General features: G+C 43.2%; 1 protein-coding gene across 1 annotated transcript in view; it reads left to right on the forward strand.

Annotated features, from left to right (window-relative positions):
• LOC129859854 (KH domain-containing, RNA-binding, signal transduction-associated protein 2-like) overlaps nucleotides 1-21925 on the forward strand; it is a 121836-nt gene that overhangs the window by 23340 nt on the left and 76571 nt on the right. Inside the window, exon 2 of the mRNA XM_055930038.1 lies at nucleotides 3747-3874. Coding sequence (XP_055786013.1) covers nucleotides 3747-3874 — 128 coding nt within the window. The remainder of the gene's footprint in view (nucleotides 1-3746; nucleotides 3875-21925) is intronic.

The raw sequence follows: 21925 nt of genomic DNA on the forward strand, positions 1-21925 counted from the left end.
CAAAAATCCTGGATGGTTTGTCCTCGGGTTTCGCCTGCCAAATAAGTTGTGTTATACTCACAGACATAATTTTAACAGTTTTAGAAACTTTAGTGTTTTCTATCCAAATCTACCAATTATATGCAATATCCTAGCTTCTGGAACTGAGTAGCAGGCAGTTTACTTTGGGCACGCTTTTCATCCGGATGTGAAAACACCGCCCCCTAGCCCGAAGAGGTTTTAAGTACTTGTTTCTAAAGCACTACCCTCAGCAGGGATGTTAACAACCGGATGCATCCGATTTTCAAGGGAATTGGAAAGAGCCTGTGGCTTCCGGAAAGAGCCTGTGACGCGGCTTCCGCTTTTGGACTTAACAGAGCAAAGCAACGCTTGGTCTTATCCCCTCATCCACATCATTTACTGGATTGGTTGAACAGTGCAGAAGAGAACTTCCCCCAACAGATTTTTTTCTTCTCGTCAGGACCAGAAAGAAAGAAACGCTGCTGTCAACCCAGAGACATTTTCACATTTGACATGTAATAATGTAGGCAATTTAACAGACGCATTTATCCAAAGTGACTTACAGTCAAGCATGCATACATGTTTCACGTATTGGTGGGTCCGGGACTCAAACCCACTGGCCTGGCGTTGCAAGAGCCATGCTATGTAGATGCTACTTATTACCTTGGTTTTTACAGACATAACAGTGCAAGGCTTATTAGTGACAGTAACAGTTTGCTGCCTCCACATTTTGCTTTAAAAATAGAAGGCCATTACTGTACATTCAGAACGTATCCATGTTAGGTTTGCACAATACATTAAATAACTATCAGTATTTCAATGGTTATTGGTAACATTGTTTTCTATAGAACCAATATGACAAAAGGATGGATGTCCTTGTGTTTATTGTTGTTAAATTTAATGGCTCATATTCAATGGTTTTTAAAATCTGCGGCTCATAGGCAGTTCAAATCAGTATTTTTTTCAAGAGAATAACTAGTCAAACCTTTCCAAATTCTGTATTCGCAAAGGGCCTTCTTGCTCGTACCATCTCAGCTGGCTCTTTTAAATATTTAAAAAGTTAGATATCTGTGTGAGACCTGCCTGCCTTCGGCCTGAGGTCACCTGCCTACTTTACTACATCCCCTGGAGAAGGCAGGTGTCACCAAGCCAGCCAGAGCATATGGAATCAGCAGATGTTAGGGATTAAAGGGTACATAGTGGCTGGTGTCAGCAGGTGTTGGAGAGTATGAGTAAGAATTCTGATTTCACTTAGCAGTGGGTTGCTCCTTTCAGAGTCAGAAAGGTTGGTGAGCAGGACGAGGAGATCACAATTCTCCATGTTCAACGCTTCTCAGCTTGGCCTCTGTAAGTGTGTGTACGTGGAGAGGAGGTGATTAAAAGTGTTTTTCTCGGTACCTCAGCATAATTTCATTTTTGCTAAAATGATCTTATGTGAATCCCTGGGACAATAAAATTGTCACAGTGTTTAGAAATAATTATATGGATAAGTTTCACTCCAAAGTAGGAAAGCTCTCTAAACCCTTTTCAGTTTGGTACATAAAGGCAGTTTAAAATTGTGGTGTTTGCTACAGCCTCAACACTCCTATAACCAGACACTAGCTTTGCTGAATCAAATTCACAACATCATGGCGTTTTCAAAGCGGCACACACTGGAAATGTCTCATTAGGAGCTCAGTTTAGCTCCTTTATGTGAGACTGTTGAAACAAGTGAGTTTGTGGGAACAAGACAGCACTGGCAGTGTGTTCCAATCCGAAGAATCTCCCTAGCACATGTGATACAATCAAACGGATTCTGTCATGTTTGAAAGAGCCATGTAGTTCAATCTGAATCAACCACATTACTGGGACTTTCCTGTCAGTCTGGGAAACGCACGATCAGCGATGTCTGATAAATCCATTCGACTGAAACCTAAGTATTACCGACATTAGATCTGAATGTAGGTCCTAGTACCTTGACATAAAGCAACATCAGTGTTTTTCAGAGGGCATTGATGACAGTAAAGGATAAAGGACTGACGAAAAATTGAGGAATGAAGCCAAGATGTTTAATATGCAGGAAAGACATCAAGGAAACCCAACTACAGTAGCTGGAAACATAAATCAGACCATAATGAGTTGATTACTCTACAGCCAGACTCTTGAAATGTCATGTGGTTCCTTCTTCACACAGGGAACTGCATAGCCTGAACCGGAGCCAACATTCCAGACTTTGTAAGCTTGGCTTTCATTGTGGAGACACAATGTACAGTTCTCCCCAAAATATCATTACACACACTAACAGTTAGGGCCACAAGCAGCGCATTTCAATCAAACGCGATTTGCAGCATTTATGGTGTGTTGTCCCCAATGGTTAAACAAAAGTACATTTTGGCTACACAACTCGGTACAGTAGATTCCCCTCACAGGTGCTTCTACTTTGTGTGTGTTCTGTGGACACAGGTAGTTTGTAAAAATGTATACTGCATAGTATGACAGAGGCATTGATTGAATCTAGCCCAAAGAGTCATACTGTACGCACCCTCAGCAGGGCCAGAGAAACCAGAAGCTTTCGGTTTTCAGGGGAAAGCAGAGAAGAGGCAAAGCCTGGAAACCGGTGAATTCAACCCTGCTCAGGTTATACAGTACGTGCTCCAGTATGTCCAGAATTCCTCTCATGAGCGTTGTTTTACCCTTACAAGCTGTATGCTATAGGCTTATTTTGAGTTGCTTTACTTTGCTTTCACTATTCATTTTTCCCTTGGTATTATAACTATCATCCTACACAGAGGCTTAAGGCCTGAATGGAATGTAGAATAGAAGCATCATTCTGCTGTAGAATTTCTGGAGTTTTAGAAGGAACAAAGCCTTTCAGGTTCATCTGCAACTGAGACAAATGCAGTAGCACATTACACAACCATGCCATCCCCCACCCTCAACCAAAAGCCTCCTGCTAGGAAGCTCTGGCAACAGGATGCACTTTACCCCCATTTTCCTCACACCTTTTGTTTCTCATAGAAGTGTAGAAATAGATGGAGCTACATTGCTCTAGATCAGAACTGCTGAGGACAAGAGGAGGGGGTGGCTGTCCTAGTGAGAGATCACCCCACTGCCTGCTGCTTGTCTTCCTATCTTTCCCTTGCCCAGGTCTCCCTAGTATTGTTCTACAAGAGCGGCGCAGGGCGCGGGTTGATAATTCATATTTCTGCTGAGCATTAATTTGCCAGTGACAGAGTGGTATCCCCAGAGAGGACAGGTGACAGCTTCATTTCCATCTCCTGTTTCGTGGCTCTATGCCTTTTACTCAACTCTCTCAAGTGCTATAAAATTTATCAAGCAAGAAATCACTGTTCGGTGCAGTGGGTTCCCAACTCATGACTGTCTCACTCAAACAGGTTATGTATGCTTGACCTGACAGCTCATGTCAACTACTCCTCTCACCATTTAGACACTAGAAAAAACTTTGATTATGATGACCAGTCGGAAGGTATGCTTAGTGACTGAATTATCCTGATTACGCTGTCACAGATCTCGGTTCACATTATATTACAAATAAGTAAGCTGCATTTGATGGCACAGTGGAAGCAAGGAGAACCAAGGAGAACCAAAGAGACACTATGGGCGTCCAATAAAGAAAACAAATAGGCTACCATTTGAACCCAGGTCTTCTCTGTCAATGATAAGGATGTTGAGGAAGGTTGTTTAACCGTTCTGTTGAAGTTCTGTTTGTATACCTAATCATTTATTCTCAATACCTTTTCCTACAGAAATCACAAAGTATGAGGGGGATGAGTTGAGAAAAGATGGTGACGTGAAGAAATACCTCGATGTCATCAGTAACAAAAACATCAAGCTCTTGGAAAGAGTACTAATCCCAGTTCAACAGTACCCAAAGGTAAGACAACCCAACACCGTTATGTTTGATCTCTTTTTATTATTCAATTCAAACCACAAACAAAGAAAGAATGTCTTAAAAAAAATACTAAATGCTCATTTGTTAGAAACTCTATACAACATCAACATACTGTAGAGTCTTGACAGTGGATGAAGACACAGTTGGAGTTGGGACCATATTGGCCATCTTGGGGGCTAAGAGTAAATAATTACCAAGAGTGCGGAGAGTGCGGACCTGATGCCAAGAGTGCGGACCTCTTCACCCCATGTTGTGGTCAATACATCTGATTGTACTGTGAGAATGACTGGCCAGTGTGTGTGTGCATGTGTGTGTGTGTGTGTTGATGATCACATTGCAGCCCTCTGTTCGGGGGAGTGGGACAGTGTGGGGAAAGCTCCAGGGTTTGATCAACCTTGTCTAGCCCCAGATGGTGGGTGTTAGGCATGGCGAGGGGAGCATATGATTGCATCTAACTCATATGGGATCAGGGTGGTTCCTGCCTGCTTCCCTCCCCGCTATCTGATGCAGAAAAATAGAGCTAATTGACTGGGAGACTGGGAGACATGTTAAGGCTAGCTAGGGCTAATAATGAATTAGTCATCATCATATTTGTTTGTCGCTTATTGTATGCTCACCCTCAGTCATTATCAGTGTGCTGCTGAAGGTGCTTCTCTTATTGTATGCTCACCCACAGTCATTATCAGTGTGCTGCTGAAAGTGCTTCTCTTATTGTATGCTCACCCACAGTCATTATCAGTGTGCTGCTGAAGGTGTTTCTCTTATTGTATGCTCTGTATGCTCACCCACAGTCATTATCAGTGTGCTGCTGAAAGTGCTTCTCTTATTGTATGCTCACCCTCAGTCATTATCAGTGTGCTGCTGAAGGTGCTTCTCTTATTGTATGCTCACCCACAGTCATTATCAGTGTGCTGCTGAAGGTGCTTCTCTTATTGTATGCTCACCCACAGTCATTATCAGTGTGCTGCTGAAAGTGCTTCTCTTATTATATGCTCACCCACAGTCATTATCAGTGTGCTGCTGAAAGTGCTTCTCTTATTGTATGCTCACCCACAGTCATTATCAGTGTGCTGTTGAAAGTGCTTCTCTTATTGTATGCTCACCCACAGTCATTATCAGCGTGCTACTGAAAGTGCTTCTCTTGTTGTATGCTCACCCACAGTCATTATCAGTGTGCTGCTGAAAGTGCTTCTCTTATTGTATGCTCACCCACAGTCATTATCAGTGTGCTACTGAAAGTGCTTCTCTTATTGTATGCTCACCCACAGTCATTATCAGTGTGCTGCTGAAAGTGCTTCTCTTATTGTATGCTCACCCACAGTCATTATCAGTGTGCTACTGAAAGTGCTTCTCTTATTGTATGCTCACCCACAGTCATTATCAGTGTGCTGCTGAAAGTGCTTCTCTTATTGTATGCTCACCCACAGTCATTATCAGTGTGCTGCTGAAAGTGCTTCTCTTATTGTATGCTCACCCACAGTCATTATCAGTGTGCTGCTGAAAGTGCTTCTCTTATTGTATGCTCACCCACAGTCATTATCAGTGTGCTGCTGAAAGTGCTTCTCTTATTGTATGCTCACCCACAGTCATTATCAGTGTGCTGCTGAAAGTTCTTCTCTTTAAAGATAATGTTGACAATCGATGTATGCGCATTATAGTTTTAATCCATTGACATGCATTTATTGTGTATTCAGCTGTAGGGGAGAGTGGGGTCATTTGAGCCAAAGGGGTCAATTAAGCCACCCATGTTTCAAGGAAACCATACACAAAATGTATCATTTGACAAAATATTTAGGAAGAGGTCATCATTTCATGGAGTTTGTGAAGGAAAAAGTGCTAAGCAAGAAACAGATTTTCACCAAGTCAAATTAATTAATTGTGTTCAATTAATTGTGTGTCAATCTTGGTGGGGCAAAAACATTTTTTTTAGATGCATGCCAACGAAGCCACTACACAACTCTAGACAACACATTAATTGCACTATAACTGACAAATGGTGCCCACAAACGTTTAGGGTCTACATAAAGCTGTCTCCAGAGTGGAGCTTTGAAATGGACATCGACATAACTCAGAACATGGGCCGTTCTTACAGTGTTCTCCCTGTACACCAAGTCAGAACCGAAAGATAAATAACGGGGTCACATAAGCAGACAATGAAAGCTCTTACAATATAAATAATTACATTTCTCTAAAACAGGCTATAGGTTACATGTGCACTACCAATTCAGAACAGTAGGCTATATGCCTATTCGTTCAGCACTTTTAAAATGGACATCGACATAATTCAGAACATGGGCCGTTCTTACAGTATTCTCCCTATACACCAAGTCCGAACAGTAGGCAAAATTAACAGGGGAACATAAGCAGACAATGAAAGCTCTTACAATATTTGATGATTACATTTCTCTAAAACAAGCTAAAGGTTACATGCGCACCACTAAGTCAGAACAGTCGGCAAAATTAAGAGGGGAAAATAGACCAAATTATTAGGGTGAGACACATTTTTTTTTTTTTTTTTACCTTTATTTAACTAGGCAAGTCAGTTAAGAACAAATTCTTATTTTCAATGACGGCCTAGGAACAGTGAACTGCCCCTGAACTGCCTTGTTCAGGGGTAGAAAGACAGAATTTTACTTTGTCAGCTCTGGGATTCAATCTTACAACCTTTTGGTTACAAGGCCAACGCTCTAGCCACTAGGTTACCTGTCGCCCCATGGGCTACTAACTGCTTACTACACAACATACACTTAATATTACTTTCTTAGCTACAGTATACATATCTCCCTGGCATATTACATCACTTATGCAGCAGCATACTAGACATACTTTTGGACTCACCCTTGTTGTGCTGTGCTCACTTGAACAGGAAGTTGGCACGATGGTCCTTTTTGTGGGCAAACTTCTCAATTACTTTGTCATCAAAGTCTGGCATTCTCTGGATGAAGTCATGCTGGATTGACAGCATGGCCAATGCATTTAACCTTTTCTGGCCCATGGAGTTACTTGTGAAGGCTTTTGTCCTTTTAAGGGTAGAAAAGTTTCTCTCTAAACTTTGTGGTTGAAGAGAGACCATCTCAGACATGGTCTCCTGCAGGTTGTTCTCGTAGATGGATTTCAATAAAGAAAGTGCTGTCTTTCCAGTGTGCAGCTCAGGATGCCGGTAGAGAGTGGACAGCTCCATTTTCATCTTCTCCTGGTTGCCCACAGGCCATAGCTTGGAAGCACACTGGAGTTCTGCAGTCGGAAAGGAATGTACATACTGGGGGGAAAATGACCTGTCCACCAACGTTGCTGCAATTAAGGGGTCACTTTCAGAAAACCTTTCTTGCACATGAGCAGCGATTGTGTCGCGTGCCTCCATCACGGGTGCAGTGTTAAGTTTTCTCCGTCTTGGTTCAGTGGCAACAACATGTCCTTTGGCAAGTGCATCAGTTTGCTCGCAAATGTTTTGAATGTTCACCTTGAAGTTGTTGATTGCGCCGGCGATTCCTGCTGCATCAATGGTTCGTTTCTGCATTATGTTGTACAAAACATCCACCTCTGGCATGACCACGGAAAAGAACTCGAGCAGTTGCAGAAATGTGGGATCCTTGAGTTTCATGGAAAGGCCATAAGCCTCGCTAATGGTGATCTCATCCCATCCAGGCTGCGTGTGGATGTCCTCCATGCACTGGGCCAGTGCCCCACGGTCCTCCCACACAGCATTGACGGTAGTGCTTTTGAAGTTACATCATGTACCCAGTGGTCTGGGGACCCGTCTGTTCGTTGATTCCGCGAGAGCGGAGAGTCTTTTGGGTGAGCCCGTGAAAAAGATGGAAAAGGAGGATAGGTCTGCAAAAAAAACATTGTAAGCATGTTCACTCTACCAGCACAAAGTTGCTGAAGTGCTAGATTCAGTTGGTGTGCGTAACAGTGCACAAATTGCACGTTTGGGTAAGTCTCCTTCAGTAGCGTTTGGACACTACATACATTAATCAATCAATCAAATGTATTTATTAAGCCCTTCTTACACAAAGTTCTGTATAGAAACCCAGCCTATAACCCCAAACAGCAAGCAATGCAGGTGTAGAAGCCCGGTGGCTAGGAAAAACTCCCTAGAAAGGCCAGAACCTAGGAAGAAACCTAGAGAGGAACGAGGCTATGAGGGGTGGCCAGTCCTCTTCTGGCTGTGCCGGGTGGAGATTATAACAGAACATGGCCAAGATGTTCAAATGTTCATAGATGACCAGCAGGGTCAAATAATAATACATCACAGTGGTTCTAGAGGGTGCAACAGGTCCTCACCTCAGGAGTAAATGTCAGTTGGCTTTTCATAGCCGATCATTCAAATTATCTCTACCACTCCTGCTGTCTCCAGAGAGTTGAAAACAGCAAATAGCACCTCCGGTGAACAGGTCAGGGTTCCATAGCCGCAGGCAGAACTGTTAAAACTGAAGCAGCAGCACGACCAGGTGGACTGGGGACAGCAAGGATGCATCAGGCCAGGTAGTCCTGATGCATGGTCCTAGGGCTCAGCTCCTCCGAGAGAGAGAAGGACAGACAGACAGACAGACAGACAGACAGACAGACAGACAGACAGACAGACAGACAGACAGACAGACAGACAGAAAGAGAATTAGAGAGCATACTTAAATTCACACAGGACACCAGATAAGACAGGAGAAATACTCCAGACATAACAGACTGACCCTAGCCACCTGACACATAAACTATTGCAGCATAAATACTGGAGGCTGAGACAGGTGGGGTCGGGAGACACTGTGGCCCCGTCCGATGAGACCCCCGGACAGGGCCAAACAGGCAGGATATAATCCCAAGTTATGTTTTCAAAACTGTAATGTTTACATTAATTCTGAAATATATGTAGATATCTTTGTTTGCAAGAGTACTATATTTCTCTTGATGGAGTGAAAAATAAAAAAATCTTACCCCATTCTCCCCTATATTTATTATTATTATTGGGGAGGCCTCTGGGTAGAATAATGTCTTATTCATGCTATGGTCTATAGAAACATAAAATAATTAAAGTAAAACCCTGAAAACTGTGATTGCCATCAGAAAGTAAGTTAGGATTTTGATGTTTGATTTATTTTGTTATTTTGTGCCCCTGTGAGTTTCTGACAAAGAGATATCAGTGTAGTTATATTGCAGCACTGTGTTTAACCAAACTGTCCAATCCTGCCCTACTTTTCATCTGTAGCTCAGCTCACTGGAATGTGTTGAAATTAGGCCATCTTCTTTTGTGAAATTCATAGATTTGTACCATGGCAACTGTAAATGCTGCACAATATCAATACTCCATCCCCGGGGTGTCAAACAAATTTTTCCCAGGGGGGTGCATTCGGTCTTCAACGAGGTCCGGAGGGCCACACTGTCTCAATTGATTATATTTCTTCGCTGTCAAAATGTGCAAAACATTGTCCTCTATCCATCGTTTTGGGGAATTTTCTATGCTCCCTGACTGTCTAGCTTTCATTTAGTTGATTATTAGCGAGCTGGACACAGTCAAAAAACTGTATGAATGTAGGTCAATAATAATTTCCACACAATTTTGAATTGGTTTCAGTCATTTTAATGCTCCTGCTGTGTTCAGGTCGAATTGGACCGATTTACAAGTTCTCTCTCTGAAAAATGTAGCTCATTTAATCTGATTGTCATAAGGTTCCATGACTTTGTCCACCCAGGGCATCTGAACACACAAAATACATTTTGATGATTTTCATTACATTTTGGGTGTTTTATTTAACTTTTGTACACCTGTGGTGTTCCCGGTCAAAAATGGCCGGTCATTTGAAAAAAATAGGTGAAACTACAATTAGTGTATGAAATTGAGTTCAGGCACATGCCCATTCATCAGATGGACACACTCCCTCTCCCAGATCCCCATATGCATGTGTGTTTGAGCGCACACGCACACACACACACACACACACACACACACACACACCTCACTCCCCTTCTTGGCTTCCATGGCAACCCCTACGGGAACCCCAATAGAATCTTTCCCCCACGGGAACAACACCTGTTGGCATTCTCACAAACAATCGCAACATTGTTTCAATAATTTTTAGAACTTTTCTAGCAGCTCTGGTATGTAAAGCTTTTTTGAGGCCTTGCTCACAATTCATTCTGTGGCAGCACAATGACCAAACGATATACTGTATGTGAGGCTCTTGATCATATCTTTGATCATGACACTGGTGAGGAGGAGAGAGTCCTTGTTAAACTTTGACACAAAGTAGTCTGTGATAAATAGCACAATATGTTTCATCTGAGTATTTGTTATAGTCAAAATAATCCATACATTATGCTTTTTTTTACTCCAAAAACGAGTTGTATGAGCTCAGGTCAATGAGGCCTACAGGCCATAAATAGCAAATAGGTTCCGCTACTGTCTGTGTTATGAGTCTGTCCAGTGGCAGTTCCATCTCACCACCTAGCATGAGAGATGCTGGGGAGACCTGTGTTGTTGTGTGTTTTCTTGCTCTGTAGTGCATTAGCGTTTGGTTCAAAGCAGTTTGGAACGTGCATCCCTGGACCAGGTGCGCTCTGATGCCGTTCTTCAGCATTTGGTTGAAGCGTTCCACCCTTCGGTTAGCTTGTGGGTTGTAGTAGGCCGTGCGGATGTGTTTGATTCCCTTGTTGCTGAGATAGGAGGAGAACTCGAGGTCAGCTGGGGCCTGTTGTCCGTGGTGAGGGTGAGGGGTAAGCCCCACCTTGTGAACAGGCTGTCTAGGATGTCCACGATGGCCTGTGTTGTGACAGTTCCGACAGGAACCACTTCTGGCCACTTAGAGTGGAGGTCATGTGCCACCACCAGGAAGTGCTGATGGTGAGGGACTGCATGGCCATGGATCTCGCCACAGATGTCCAGCTGGATGTGCTCCCAGGGACAGGACGGCCACGTGAGATGCTGCAGGGGGGGTGGGGTGGACTTTCCTGTTTTCCCACTGAGGAGGCATGCAGCACTATCCAGGGCTTCAATGTCATGGTCGATGCCTGGCCACCACACAAGGTCTCGACGTTGCTGCTTGACCTATGCCCAAGTGACCCTCGTGCGCCATTGATAGAACATGTGCACGCAGGCCACTCGGGACCACAGTGCAAAACCCTCGAGAGACACAGACTTCTTCCCAGCAAGAAAGTTTGTGCTTCACCCTGGCGAAAGTCGCCAGCTCTTCCGGCACACATGCTGGCCATCCAGTGCGTATGTAGGTGCACAGGGTAGACAGTGTGGTATCCTGTTCCGATGCTTACTTCTGCTCCTCCAGTGAGACGGCTGACTGAAGGGGAGTGTAGAGCATTTGACCGAGCTCTTTGTGCTGGTAGAGTGAGCATGCTTCAAATGTTTTTTTTGCATAGCTATCCTCCAGTTCCTGATGCTGACAGTAGTGTTTTGAGGGACTGTTGGTTAGTTTGGAGCGTGAACAGCTGGCCGTATAGGTAGAGGTGCCACCTTACACACGTCCAGACACAGGCTAGTGCTTCTCGTTCGCCCACAGAGTACCGTTGTTCAGTGGTGCTCAGGGCCCTTGAGGCGAAGGCGACGGGCCTCTCAATGCCATTCTGCAGCTATGAGAGGTCAGCTCCTAGTGCTCCAGCTGAGGCGTCACAGGTGACAATGGTGGGGCAGACGTGGTTAAAGTGAGCCAAAACTTGCGCTGGCTCTTTATTGAGTCTGAGCAGGCTGCCGTCCAGGCTCGTCCTTCTTGAGGAGCTGGCACAGGGGCGCTGTGGTCTGAGAGTAGTGGGTCAGAAACCGGAGGTAGTAGGCTGTCATGCTCAAGAATGAGGCCACCTGAGAGGCTGAGGTCAGTTCCAGGATGCGGAGGATGGCTTCAATGTTCGACATGAGTGGGGCAATGCATTTGGCCAACAGGCGGAAACTCACAAACTCGACGGCTGAAGCTTCAAAAGGTGCACTTGCCACCATTCAGGGTCAGGTTGTTCCGCAGTAGAGCACTGAATACTCTTTGGAGTCAATGGTTATGGATGTGGAGGTCAGGGCTGTGGACGATAATGTCATCCAGATAGACTGCCACCCTGGGTATTCCAGTGAGGATGATGCTCATCACCTTCTGGAAGCAGCTGGGGGCGGAGCTAAGTCCTAAAGCCATGCATGTATATCTGAACACACCAGCATGTGTGACAAAGGCTGTGAGGTCTCTGCTGGTTGGGTGGAGGGGCACCTAAAGATAACCCTGACGCAGGTCGAGCTTTGTGAAGACCGTGGAGCCATGAAACTGTGCGGTCAGCTCCTCAGCTGTAGGCAAGGGGTAGTTATCCGGGACAACAGTCTTGTACACAGCACTGAGATCAACACAGGTCCGGATTCCACCTGACGTTTTGGTTGTGATGACCAAGTTTGAAATCCAGTAACTTGGTGGATAGCTGACCCACTGTCATCTCTCAGTGTGAACCCCAAGCTTAAGAAGAGGTCGAGAATCAGGAGGTTGGCACCCCGCTTTGCAACGTGAAATGTGAATGATGGCACGTGCTTGGCGCTGTAATGCCCTGGGACCTGGAGGGTGCCTGCAATGTCTATCTTGGCTCTCCCATACCCACACAGGGCAGTGGAGGGCCCAGCTGCACAGTGCATGTCTTGAAGGATACATGGTTAGTGGAGACGGTTCGTATTTCAGTGTGTTCATGTTGAGAGCAAGATGAAAATAAGGGCCTGTCCTGGGTGGAACTAGCAGCTGGGGCAGAACGACACACTTTAGCAAAGTGATTGTATTTTGAACAGTTCTTGCATATTTTCCCACGGGCTGGGCAGTTTGAAGCCCTTGAATTGTGAGAGCTAGCCCCACAGTTGCCACTGCTACTTCGGTTTGTTTGTCTGTGTGCCTGCTGCACAGGCATGCTGGTGTCTGTGTCCATGCAGCTATCGACGTGGGAGGGCATGCGCAGCGTGTGATCATTGTAGTGCGCATGCTCGGGCTGAAGCTGCTGTGTGAGAATGGCTGGGGGCCAAGTGTATCCTGCAGAGCTGTCTGTTAACATAGTAGAGCATTCCAAAGCTGCTTCAACGTGGAGTGCTATTTTAATAGCTCCATCAAGTTGTAAATTATCCGATTCCAAAAGCAGTGTCTCTCTTGTCTTTTCACATAATGTCCCCTCTATCAGCTGATCCCTGATGATCTAGCCACGCAGCTTTGAATGGACTCACCCAGGCATTGGTGTCTTTTCTATAACCGGTAGCGTCGGAGGATCACTCACTCTTTCCCAACGAAGTGGTTCCGTAGGAGGCTGACTGCAGATGTGAATATAGGAGCCGATCCAAGCGCTCTGAAAATCCTCTGTCCCTCTGTACCGAGGCAGTGAGAGAGCAGTGCTGTCCTCCGCTTGTCGGAGATTGTAGAAAAGTCCATAGCTTTGAGATAAGTGTTAAAACTTTCAAGTCAGTTATTCCACGGGACTGGAGGTTCGCCATGCACCGCGAGGAATGGTTCTGGTGGTGGTAAGCTGAATTCAGCCATCTTCGTCGCCAATGTTATATCTAGCTTAGCTGTCAAAGAATGCACATCCGCACAGTTTCACATTGCACATCACTCTCTCGTTTAATGACATGTGGCACTCATCCTGACAACCCATTCATCTGTCAAACAGCACACTGTTGCAAACCATAACAACATACAGTATGACGAACAGCACGTCGTACCATACATAACAAATATATGTATTATTATGGATTTATTATCAGCTTTAATGGTGCAGTCATTTTGGACCGGGAACACAGAATTAATTAACATGAAACGAACACAACAGGAGGGTTAAGTGAATCGTGCTGACAGAGATAAATACCTCTCTGGGAAGAGGAAGGGCGGGAGTGTATGCTTCATGATTAACAACTCATGGTGTAACCATAACATACAGGAACTCACCTGACCTAGAATTCCTTACAATTAAATGCCGGCCATTTTACCCCCCAATAGAATTCTCGTCAGTTACAGTGGCTTGCGAAAGTATTCACCACCTTGGCATTTTTCCTATTTTGTTGCCTTACAACCTGGAATTAAAATGTATTTTTGGAGGGGTTTGTATCATTTGATTTACACAACATGCCTACCGCTTTGAAGATGCAAAATATTTTTTATTGCGAAACAAACAAGAAATAAGACAAAAAACCTGAAAACTTGAGCGTGCATAACTATTCACCACCCCCAAAGTCAATACTTTGTAGAGCCACCTTTTGAAGCAATTACATCTGCAAGTCTCTTGGGGTATGTCTCTATAAGCTTGGCACATCTAGCCACTGGGATTGCTCCAGCTCCTTCAAGTTGGGTTGGTTCCGCTGGTGTACAGCAGTCTTTAAGTCATACCACAGATTCTCAATTGGATTGAGGTCTAGGCTTTGACTAGGCAATTCCAAGAAACGTTTCCCCTTAAACCACTCGAGTGTTGCTTTAGCAGTATGCTTAGGGCTTAGGGTCATTGTCCTGCTGGAAGGTGAACCTCCGTCCCAGTCTCAAATCTCTGGAAGACTGAAACAGGTTTCCCTCAAGAATTTCCCTTTCTAAACCACCCATCCCGGATCCGGGATAATTGTCATCAACGCTGAATAGCATAGCACCACAGTAATATAATATTACTAGAAAATATTCATATTCATGAAATCACAAGTGCAATATTGCAAAACACAGCTTAGCCTTTTGTTAATCCACCTGTCGTCTCAGATGTTGAAATTGTGCTTTACAGCGAAAGCAATACAAGCGTTTGTGTAAGTTTATCGATCGCTCGACAAAACATTAAGTACACTTAGCATCAGGTAACTTGGTCACGAAAATCAGAAAAGCAATCAAATTAATCGTTTACCTTTGATGATCTTCGGATGTTTTCACTCATGAGACTCCCAGTTAGACAACAAATGTTCCTTTTGTTCCATAAAGATATTTTTATATCCAAATACCTCCGTTCGTTTTGCGCGTTATGCTGAGAAATCCACAGGAAAAAGCGTTCACGACAACGCAGACAAAAATTCCAGATAATATCCATTATGTCCACAGAAACATGTCAAACGTTTTTTATAATCAATCCTCATGTTGTTTTTCAAATATCTATTCGATAATATATCAACCGGGAGTGTTGGTTTTTCACTAGGACCGGGAGTAACAATGGCCGCCTTTCTCTGTTGTGCACAACTCACTCTGAGAGCCCCCACCTATCCACTTACGCAATGTGATCGCTCTCGCTCATTTTTCAAAATAAAAGCCTGAAACTATGTCTAAAGGCTGTTGACAGCTTAGGGAAGCCTTAGAAAAAGGAATATGGTTGATATCCCTTTAAATTGTTAATAGGGTTGCATAAGAACAGAGAGGTTTCAAAAACAGAGGCACTTCCTGGTTGGATTTTCCTCAGGTTTTAGCCTGCAATATCAGTTCTGTTAAACTCACAGACAAAATGTTGACAGTTTTGGAAACTTTAGAGTGTTTTCTATCCTAATCTGACAATTATATGCATATTCTAGTTTTGGGGGCTGAGAAATAGGCAGTTTCAAATGGGTACGTTTTTCTGCCAAAAAATGAAAATACTGCCCCCTACACTTAAGTTTGCGCCAGACATAGCGTTTTTCTTGATGGCCATCTGACCAGAGTACCTTCTTCCATATGTTTGGGTAGTCTCCCACATGCCTTTTGGTGAACACGAAACGTGTTTGCTTATTTTTTTCTTAAAGCAATGGCATTTTCTGGCCACTCTTCCGTAAAGCCCAGCTCTGTGCAGTGTACTGCTTAACCTGTCTAGGATGAGGGTGCCGCTAGCGGCACTCCCCCCCCACCCCCACTGAAAAACCAGTGCCGCGAAATTCAAAAAAAATATTTTTTTTAAATATTTAACTTTCACACATTAAAGTCCAATACAGCTAATGAAAGACACAGATCTTGTGAATCCAGCCAACATGTCCGATTTTTTAAATGTTTTACAGGGAAGACACAATATGTAAAGATGTACATCTATTACCTAAAAACACATTAGCATAATCCACCATCTTTTATTTGTCCACCAACACCAGTAGCTATCACCAATTCGGCTAAACTAAGATATTTATAGCCCCTAACCAAGAAAAAAACTCATCAGATGACAGTCTGATAACATATTTATGGTATGGGATAGGTTTTGTTAGAAAAAAGTGCATATTTCAGGTAGATGGCATAGGTTACAATTGCACCCACCGTCACAAATGGACTAGAATAACTACATAGAGCAACGTGTTTACCTACTTACTAATCATCAAACATTTCGTAAAAATACACAGCATACACTAATCGAAAGACACAGATCCTGTGAATACAGACAATATTTCAGATTTTCTAAGTGTCTTACAGCGAAAACACAATAAATCGTTATATTAGCATAGCACATAGCACATAGCAGCCCAGCATTGATTCTAGCCAAAGTGAGCGATAAAAGTCAACATCGCCAAAATATATTAATTTTTTCACTAACCTTCTCAGAATTCTTCAGATGACACTCCTGTAACATCATATTACACAATCCATATAGAGTTTGATCGAAAATGTTTATATTTAGCCACCAAAATCATGGTTAGACAATGTGAAATGTAGCCCAGCTGGTGAGAAAATGTCCGTGCGCCATATTAGACAGTGATCTACTCTTATACATAAATACTCATAAACGTGACTAAAAAATATAGGGTGGACAGGGATTGATAGACAATTTAATTCTTAATACAATCGCGGAATTACATTTTTTAAATTATCCTTACTTTTCAATACAGTTTGCGCCAAGCGAAGCTACGTCAAAAAACATGGCGTCCTAAGCCACTAACATTTTTCGACAGAAACACGATTTATCATAATAAAAATGTCCTACTTTGAGCTGTTCTTCCATCAGTATCTTGGGCAAAGGATCCTTTCTTGGGTCCAATCGTCTTTTGGTGGAAAGCTGTCCTCTTGCCATGTGGAAATGCCAACTGCGTTCGGGATGAAGCGTGCCCAGCAATTCACAGCGTTTCAGAAATAAATGTCCCAAAATCGCACTAAACGGATATAAATTGCTATAAAACGCTTTAAATGAACTACCTTATGATGTTTTTAACTCCCATAACGAGTAGAAACATGACCAGAGTAATATTACTCCCTCCACTAATGCTTGGAACAGGTGCGGGTCGGTGTCCTCTAGGCGCATGACGCAGCTCCAAAAGAGTGACTAGCCTCAGGGTTTTTTAATTTGTAGTGCCTGTGAACGCGCAATCGACCCCATTCAAATCGTCATCACGTAAAGGCATCCAGGGGAAGACGTAAGCAGTGTCCGTATACTCACAGCAATAACAGTGCCCTTTTAACTGACTCCAGATCAGGGGCCAAAATTTCTGAAATCTGACTCCATGTCAGGGAAATTGCTGTAGAATGACTTCTGTTCCACTTAGAGACAACATTTCAACTCCTATAGAAACTATAGACTGTTTTCTATCCAATAATAATAATAATATGCATATTGTACGATCAAGAACTTTGTGGGAAGCCGTTTCAAAAATTACACGATTAGCATAAATAGTGACAACAGCGCCCCCATCCTCAACATTAAAGTGGTCCAATGAACAGATACTCCAATCTCCGCTGTGGAGCTTTGCAGCTCCTTCAGGGTTATCTTTGGTCTCTTTGTTGCCTCTCTGATTAATGCCCTCCTTGCCTGGTCCGTGAGTTTTGGTGGGCGGCCCTCTCTTGGCAGGTTTGTTGTAGTGCCATATTCTTTCCATTTCTTTATAATGGATTTAATGGTGCTCCGTGGGATGTTCAAAGTTTCTGATATTTTTTAATAACCCAACCCTGATCTGTACTTCTACACAACTTTGTCCCTGACCTGTTTCGAGAGCTCCTTGGTCTTCATGGTGCCACTTGCTTGGTGGTGCCCCTTGTTTAGTGGTTTTGCAGACTTTTAGAACAGGTGTATATATACTGAGATTATGTGACAGATCATGTGACACTTAGATTGCACACAGGTGGACTTTATTCAACTAATTATGTGACTTCTGAAGGTAATTGGTGGCACCATATGTTATTTAGGGGCTTCATAGCAAAGGGGGTGAATACATATGCACGCACCATTTAAAAAAAAAAATATTACTATTATTATTTTTTTAACAAGTTATTTTTTTCACTTCACCAATTTGGACTATTTTGTGTATGTTCATTACATGAAATCCAAATAAAAATAAACTTAAATTACAGGTTGTAATGCAACAAACTAGGATAAACGCCAGGGAGGATGAATACTTTTGCAAGGCACTGTATAGTCACAGCTGTGTACATTCCTCCTCAAGCAGACACCAAGACGGCCCTCAAGGAACTTCACTGGACTCGATGTGAACTGGAAACCATATATTCTGAGGCTGCATTTATTGTAGCCGGCTGATTTTAACAAAGCAAATTTGAGAACAAGGCTACCTAAATTCTATCAGCATATTGATTAATGCACTCGATCACTGCTACTCTAACTTCCGCGATGCATACAAATCCCTCCCCCGCGCTCCCTTCGGAAAATCCGACCAAGACGCCATCTTGCTCCTACCGTCTTATAGGCAGAAACTCAAACAGGATGTACCAGTGACTAGAACCATTCAACGCTGGTCTGACCAATCAGAACACACGCTTCAAGATTGTTTTGATCACGCGGACTGGGATATGTTCCGGTCAGCCTCAGAGAACAACATCGACCTATACGCTGACTCGGTGAGTAAGTATATAAAGAATTGCATTGGAGATGTTGTACGCACTGTGACTATTAAAACCTATCCTAATCAGAAACCGTGGATGGATGGTGGCATTCGTGCAAAACTGAAAGCGCGAACCACCGCATTTAACCATAGAAAGAGGTCTGGGAATATGGCTGAATATAAACAGTGTAGTTATTCCCTCCGCAAGGCAATCAAACAAGCAAAATGCTGGTACAGGGACAAAGTGGATTCACAATTCAACGGCTCAGACACGAGACGTATGTGGCAGGGTCTACAGGAAATCACGGACCACAAAAAGAAAACCAGCCATGTCACGGACACCAACGTCACCCTTCCAGACAAACTAAACACCTTCTTTGCCCGCTTTGAGGACAATACACTGCCACGGTCGCGGCCCTCTAGCAAGGACTGCGACCCCCCCACTCTCCTTCTCCATTGCCGATGTGAGTAAAACATTTAAACGTGTTAACCCTCGCAAGGCTGCTGTGTTAAGCCTCGCAAGGCTGATTACAAACAACGACAAGACAGCCTACAGGGCGGAGGTGAGGGCCCTCGGAGTGTGGTGTCACAAAAACAACCTCTCACACAACGTCAACAAAACAAAGGAGATGATCGTGGACTTCAGGAAACAGCAGAGGGAGCACCCCCTATCCACATTGAAGGGACAGCAGTGGAGAAGGTGGAAAGTTTTAAGTTCCTCGGTGTACACATCACAGACAAACTGAAATGGACCACCCACACAGACAGTGTGGTGAAGAAGGCGCAACAGCGCCTCTTCAACCTCAGGAAGCTGAAGAAATTTGGCTTGTCACCCAAAACTCTGACAAACCTTTGCAGATGCACAATCTAGAGCATCCTGTCGGGCTGTATCACAGTCTGGTACGGCAACTGCAAGGCTCTCTAGAGGGTGTTGTGCAAGGCTCTCCAGAGAGTGGTGCGGTCTGCACAATGCATCACCGGGGCCAAACTACCTGCCCTCCATGACACCTTCCTCACCCGATGTCACAGGAAGTCCAAAAATATCATCAAGGACAACAACCACCCGAGCCACTGCCTGTTCACACAGCTACCATCCAGAAGGCGAGGTCAATAGAGGTGCATCAAAGCTGGGACCGAGAGATTGAGAAACAGCTTCTATCTCAAGTCCATCAGACTGCTAAACAGCAATCACTAACTCAGTGAGGCTGCTGTCTACATTGAGAGCCAATCCCTGGCCACTTTAATAAATGGATCACAAGTCACTTTAAACAATGCCACTTTAAATAATGCTACTTTAATAATGTTTACATATCTTACATTACTCATATCACACGTATATACTGCATTTTATACCATCTATTGCACCTTGCATATGCCGTTCGGCAATCGCTCATCCATATATTTATATGTACATATTATCATTCACCCCCTTTAGATTTGTGTGTATTAGGTAGCTGTTGGGGAAATGGTCAGATTACTTGTTAGTTATTACTGCATTGTCGGAACTAGAAGCACAAGCATTTCACTACACTCGCATTAACATCTGCTAACCATGTGTATGTGACCAATAACATTTGATTTGATTTATATTAAGGTCGTTCCCCCCCTCGGGCCGAATGTTTGACACCCCTGCTCTAGCCTACGTCAATGCACTCACTTCAGATAATAAGCTGAAGCAGTACTTTTTTTACAGTTGAAAATAGTACTTATTATAGTTAAGTAGTTTGCCAACCTTGATACATGCCTTTATGTTACTCTTCCAATATAGAATGAAAGCTTGAGGTGCTCAATGGTCACAGATGCGAAAATACATTCATGCTATGAAACATTTTGACCATATATTTCAAGGACACTAGACCAAACACCAGTTCACATGAGTGAATCTTTCCTTTCATACTTTTCTTTGTCTGCCATCTGTGACCTGTGACTAAGGGGCCCTAATTCAACCAACTTCTAGGAACTACTATTACTGTATTGTGTCTTTAGAAAGTATTCACACCCCTTGAGTTTTTCCACATTTTGTTGTGTTACAGCTGCATTTAAAATTGATTAAATTACGATTTTTTTGCAACTGATCTACACACAATGTCAAAGTGGAATTTTGCTCTGAGAAATGTTTACAAATTAATACAAAATGTAAAGCTGAAATGTATTGAGTCAATAAGTATTCAATCCTATTGTTATGGCATGTTTAAATACATTCAGGGGTAAAAATGTGCTTAACAAGTCAGATAATAAGTTGTATGTACTCACTCTTTGTGCAATAATAGTGGTTAACATAATTTTTGAATGACTACCACATCCCTGGGGCGGCAGGGTAACCTAGTGGTTAGAGTGTTGGACTAGTAACCGTTGCAAGTTCAAATCCCCGAGCTGACAAGGTACAAATCTGTCGTTCTGGCCCTGAACAGGCCGTTAACCCACTGTTCCTAGGTCGTCATTGAAAATAAGAATTTGTTCTTAACTGACTTGCCTAGTAAAATAAAGGTAAAATAAACATTTATTAAAAAAAATACAAATCTCTGTACCCCACAAATACAATTATCTGCAAGAGCAGTGAATTTCAAACACAGATTCAACCACAAAGACCAGGGAAGCTTTCCAATGCCTCGCAAAGAAGGGCACCTATTTGTAGATAAGAAAAAAGGAAGAAAACTGCTCAGGGATTTAACAATGAGGCCAATGGTGATTTTAAAACAGTTACAGAGTTTAATAATGGCTGTGATAAGAGAAAACTTAGGATGGATCACCAACATGGTAGTTACTCCACAGTACTAACGTAAATGACAGTGAAAAGAAGGAAGTCTGTACAGAATACAAATATTCCTAAACATGCACCCTGTTTGCAATAAGGCACTAAAGTAATACTGCAAAAAAATATGGCAAAGAAATGAACTTTTTGTACTGATTACAAAATCCAATACAACACATCACTGTTTACCACTCTTCATTTTTTCAAGCATGATGGTGGCTGCATCATGTTATCGGTATGCTTGCCATCTGCAAGGAGTAGGGCATTTTTGGGGGGATAAAATAAACAGAATAGACCTACAGTAAGCACAGGAAAATTTTAGAGGAAAACCTTGTTCAGTCTGCTTTCCAACAGACACTGGGAGACAAATTCAACTTTCAGCAGGACACTAACCTAAAACTCAAGGCCAAGTATACACTGGAGTTGCTTACCAAGACGACATTGAATGTTCCTGAGTGGCCTAGATACAGTTTTGACTTAAATCGGCTTGAAAATCTATGGCAATAATTGAAAATGGCTGTCTAGCAATGATGAACAAACCAACTTGACAAAGCTTGAAAAGCTGAAAATCGTATAATGGGCAAATATTGTACAATCCAGGTGTGCA

The sequence above is a fragment of the Salvelinus fontinalis genome, chromosome 1 (genome assembly GCF_029448725.1).
Source record: "Salvelinus fontinalis isolate EN_2023a chromosome 1, ASM2944872v1, whole genome shotgun sequence".
Lineage (NCBI taxonomy): Eukaryota > Metazoa > Chordata > Actinopteri > Salmoniformes > Salmonidae > Salvelinus > Salvelinus fontinalis.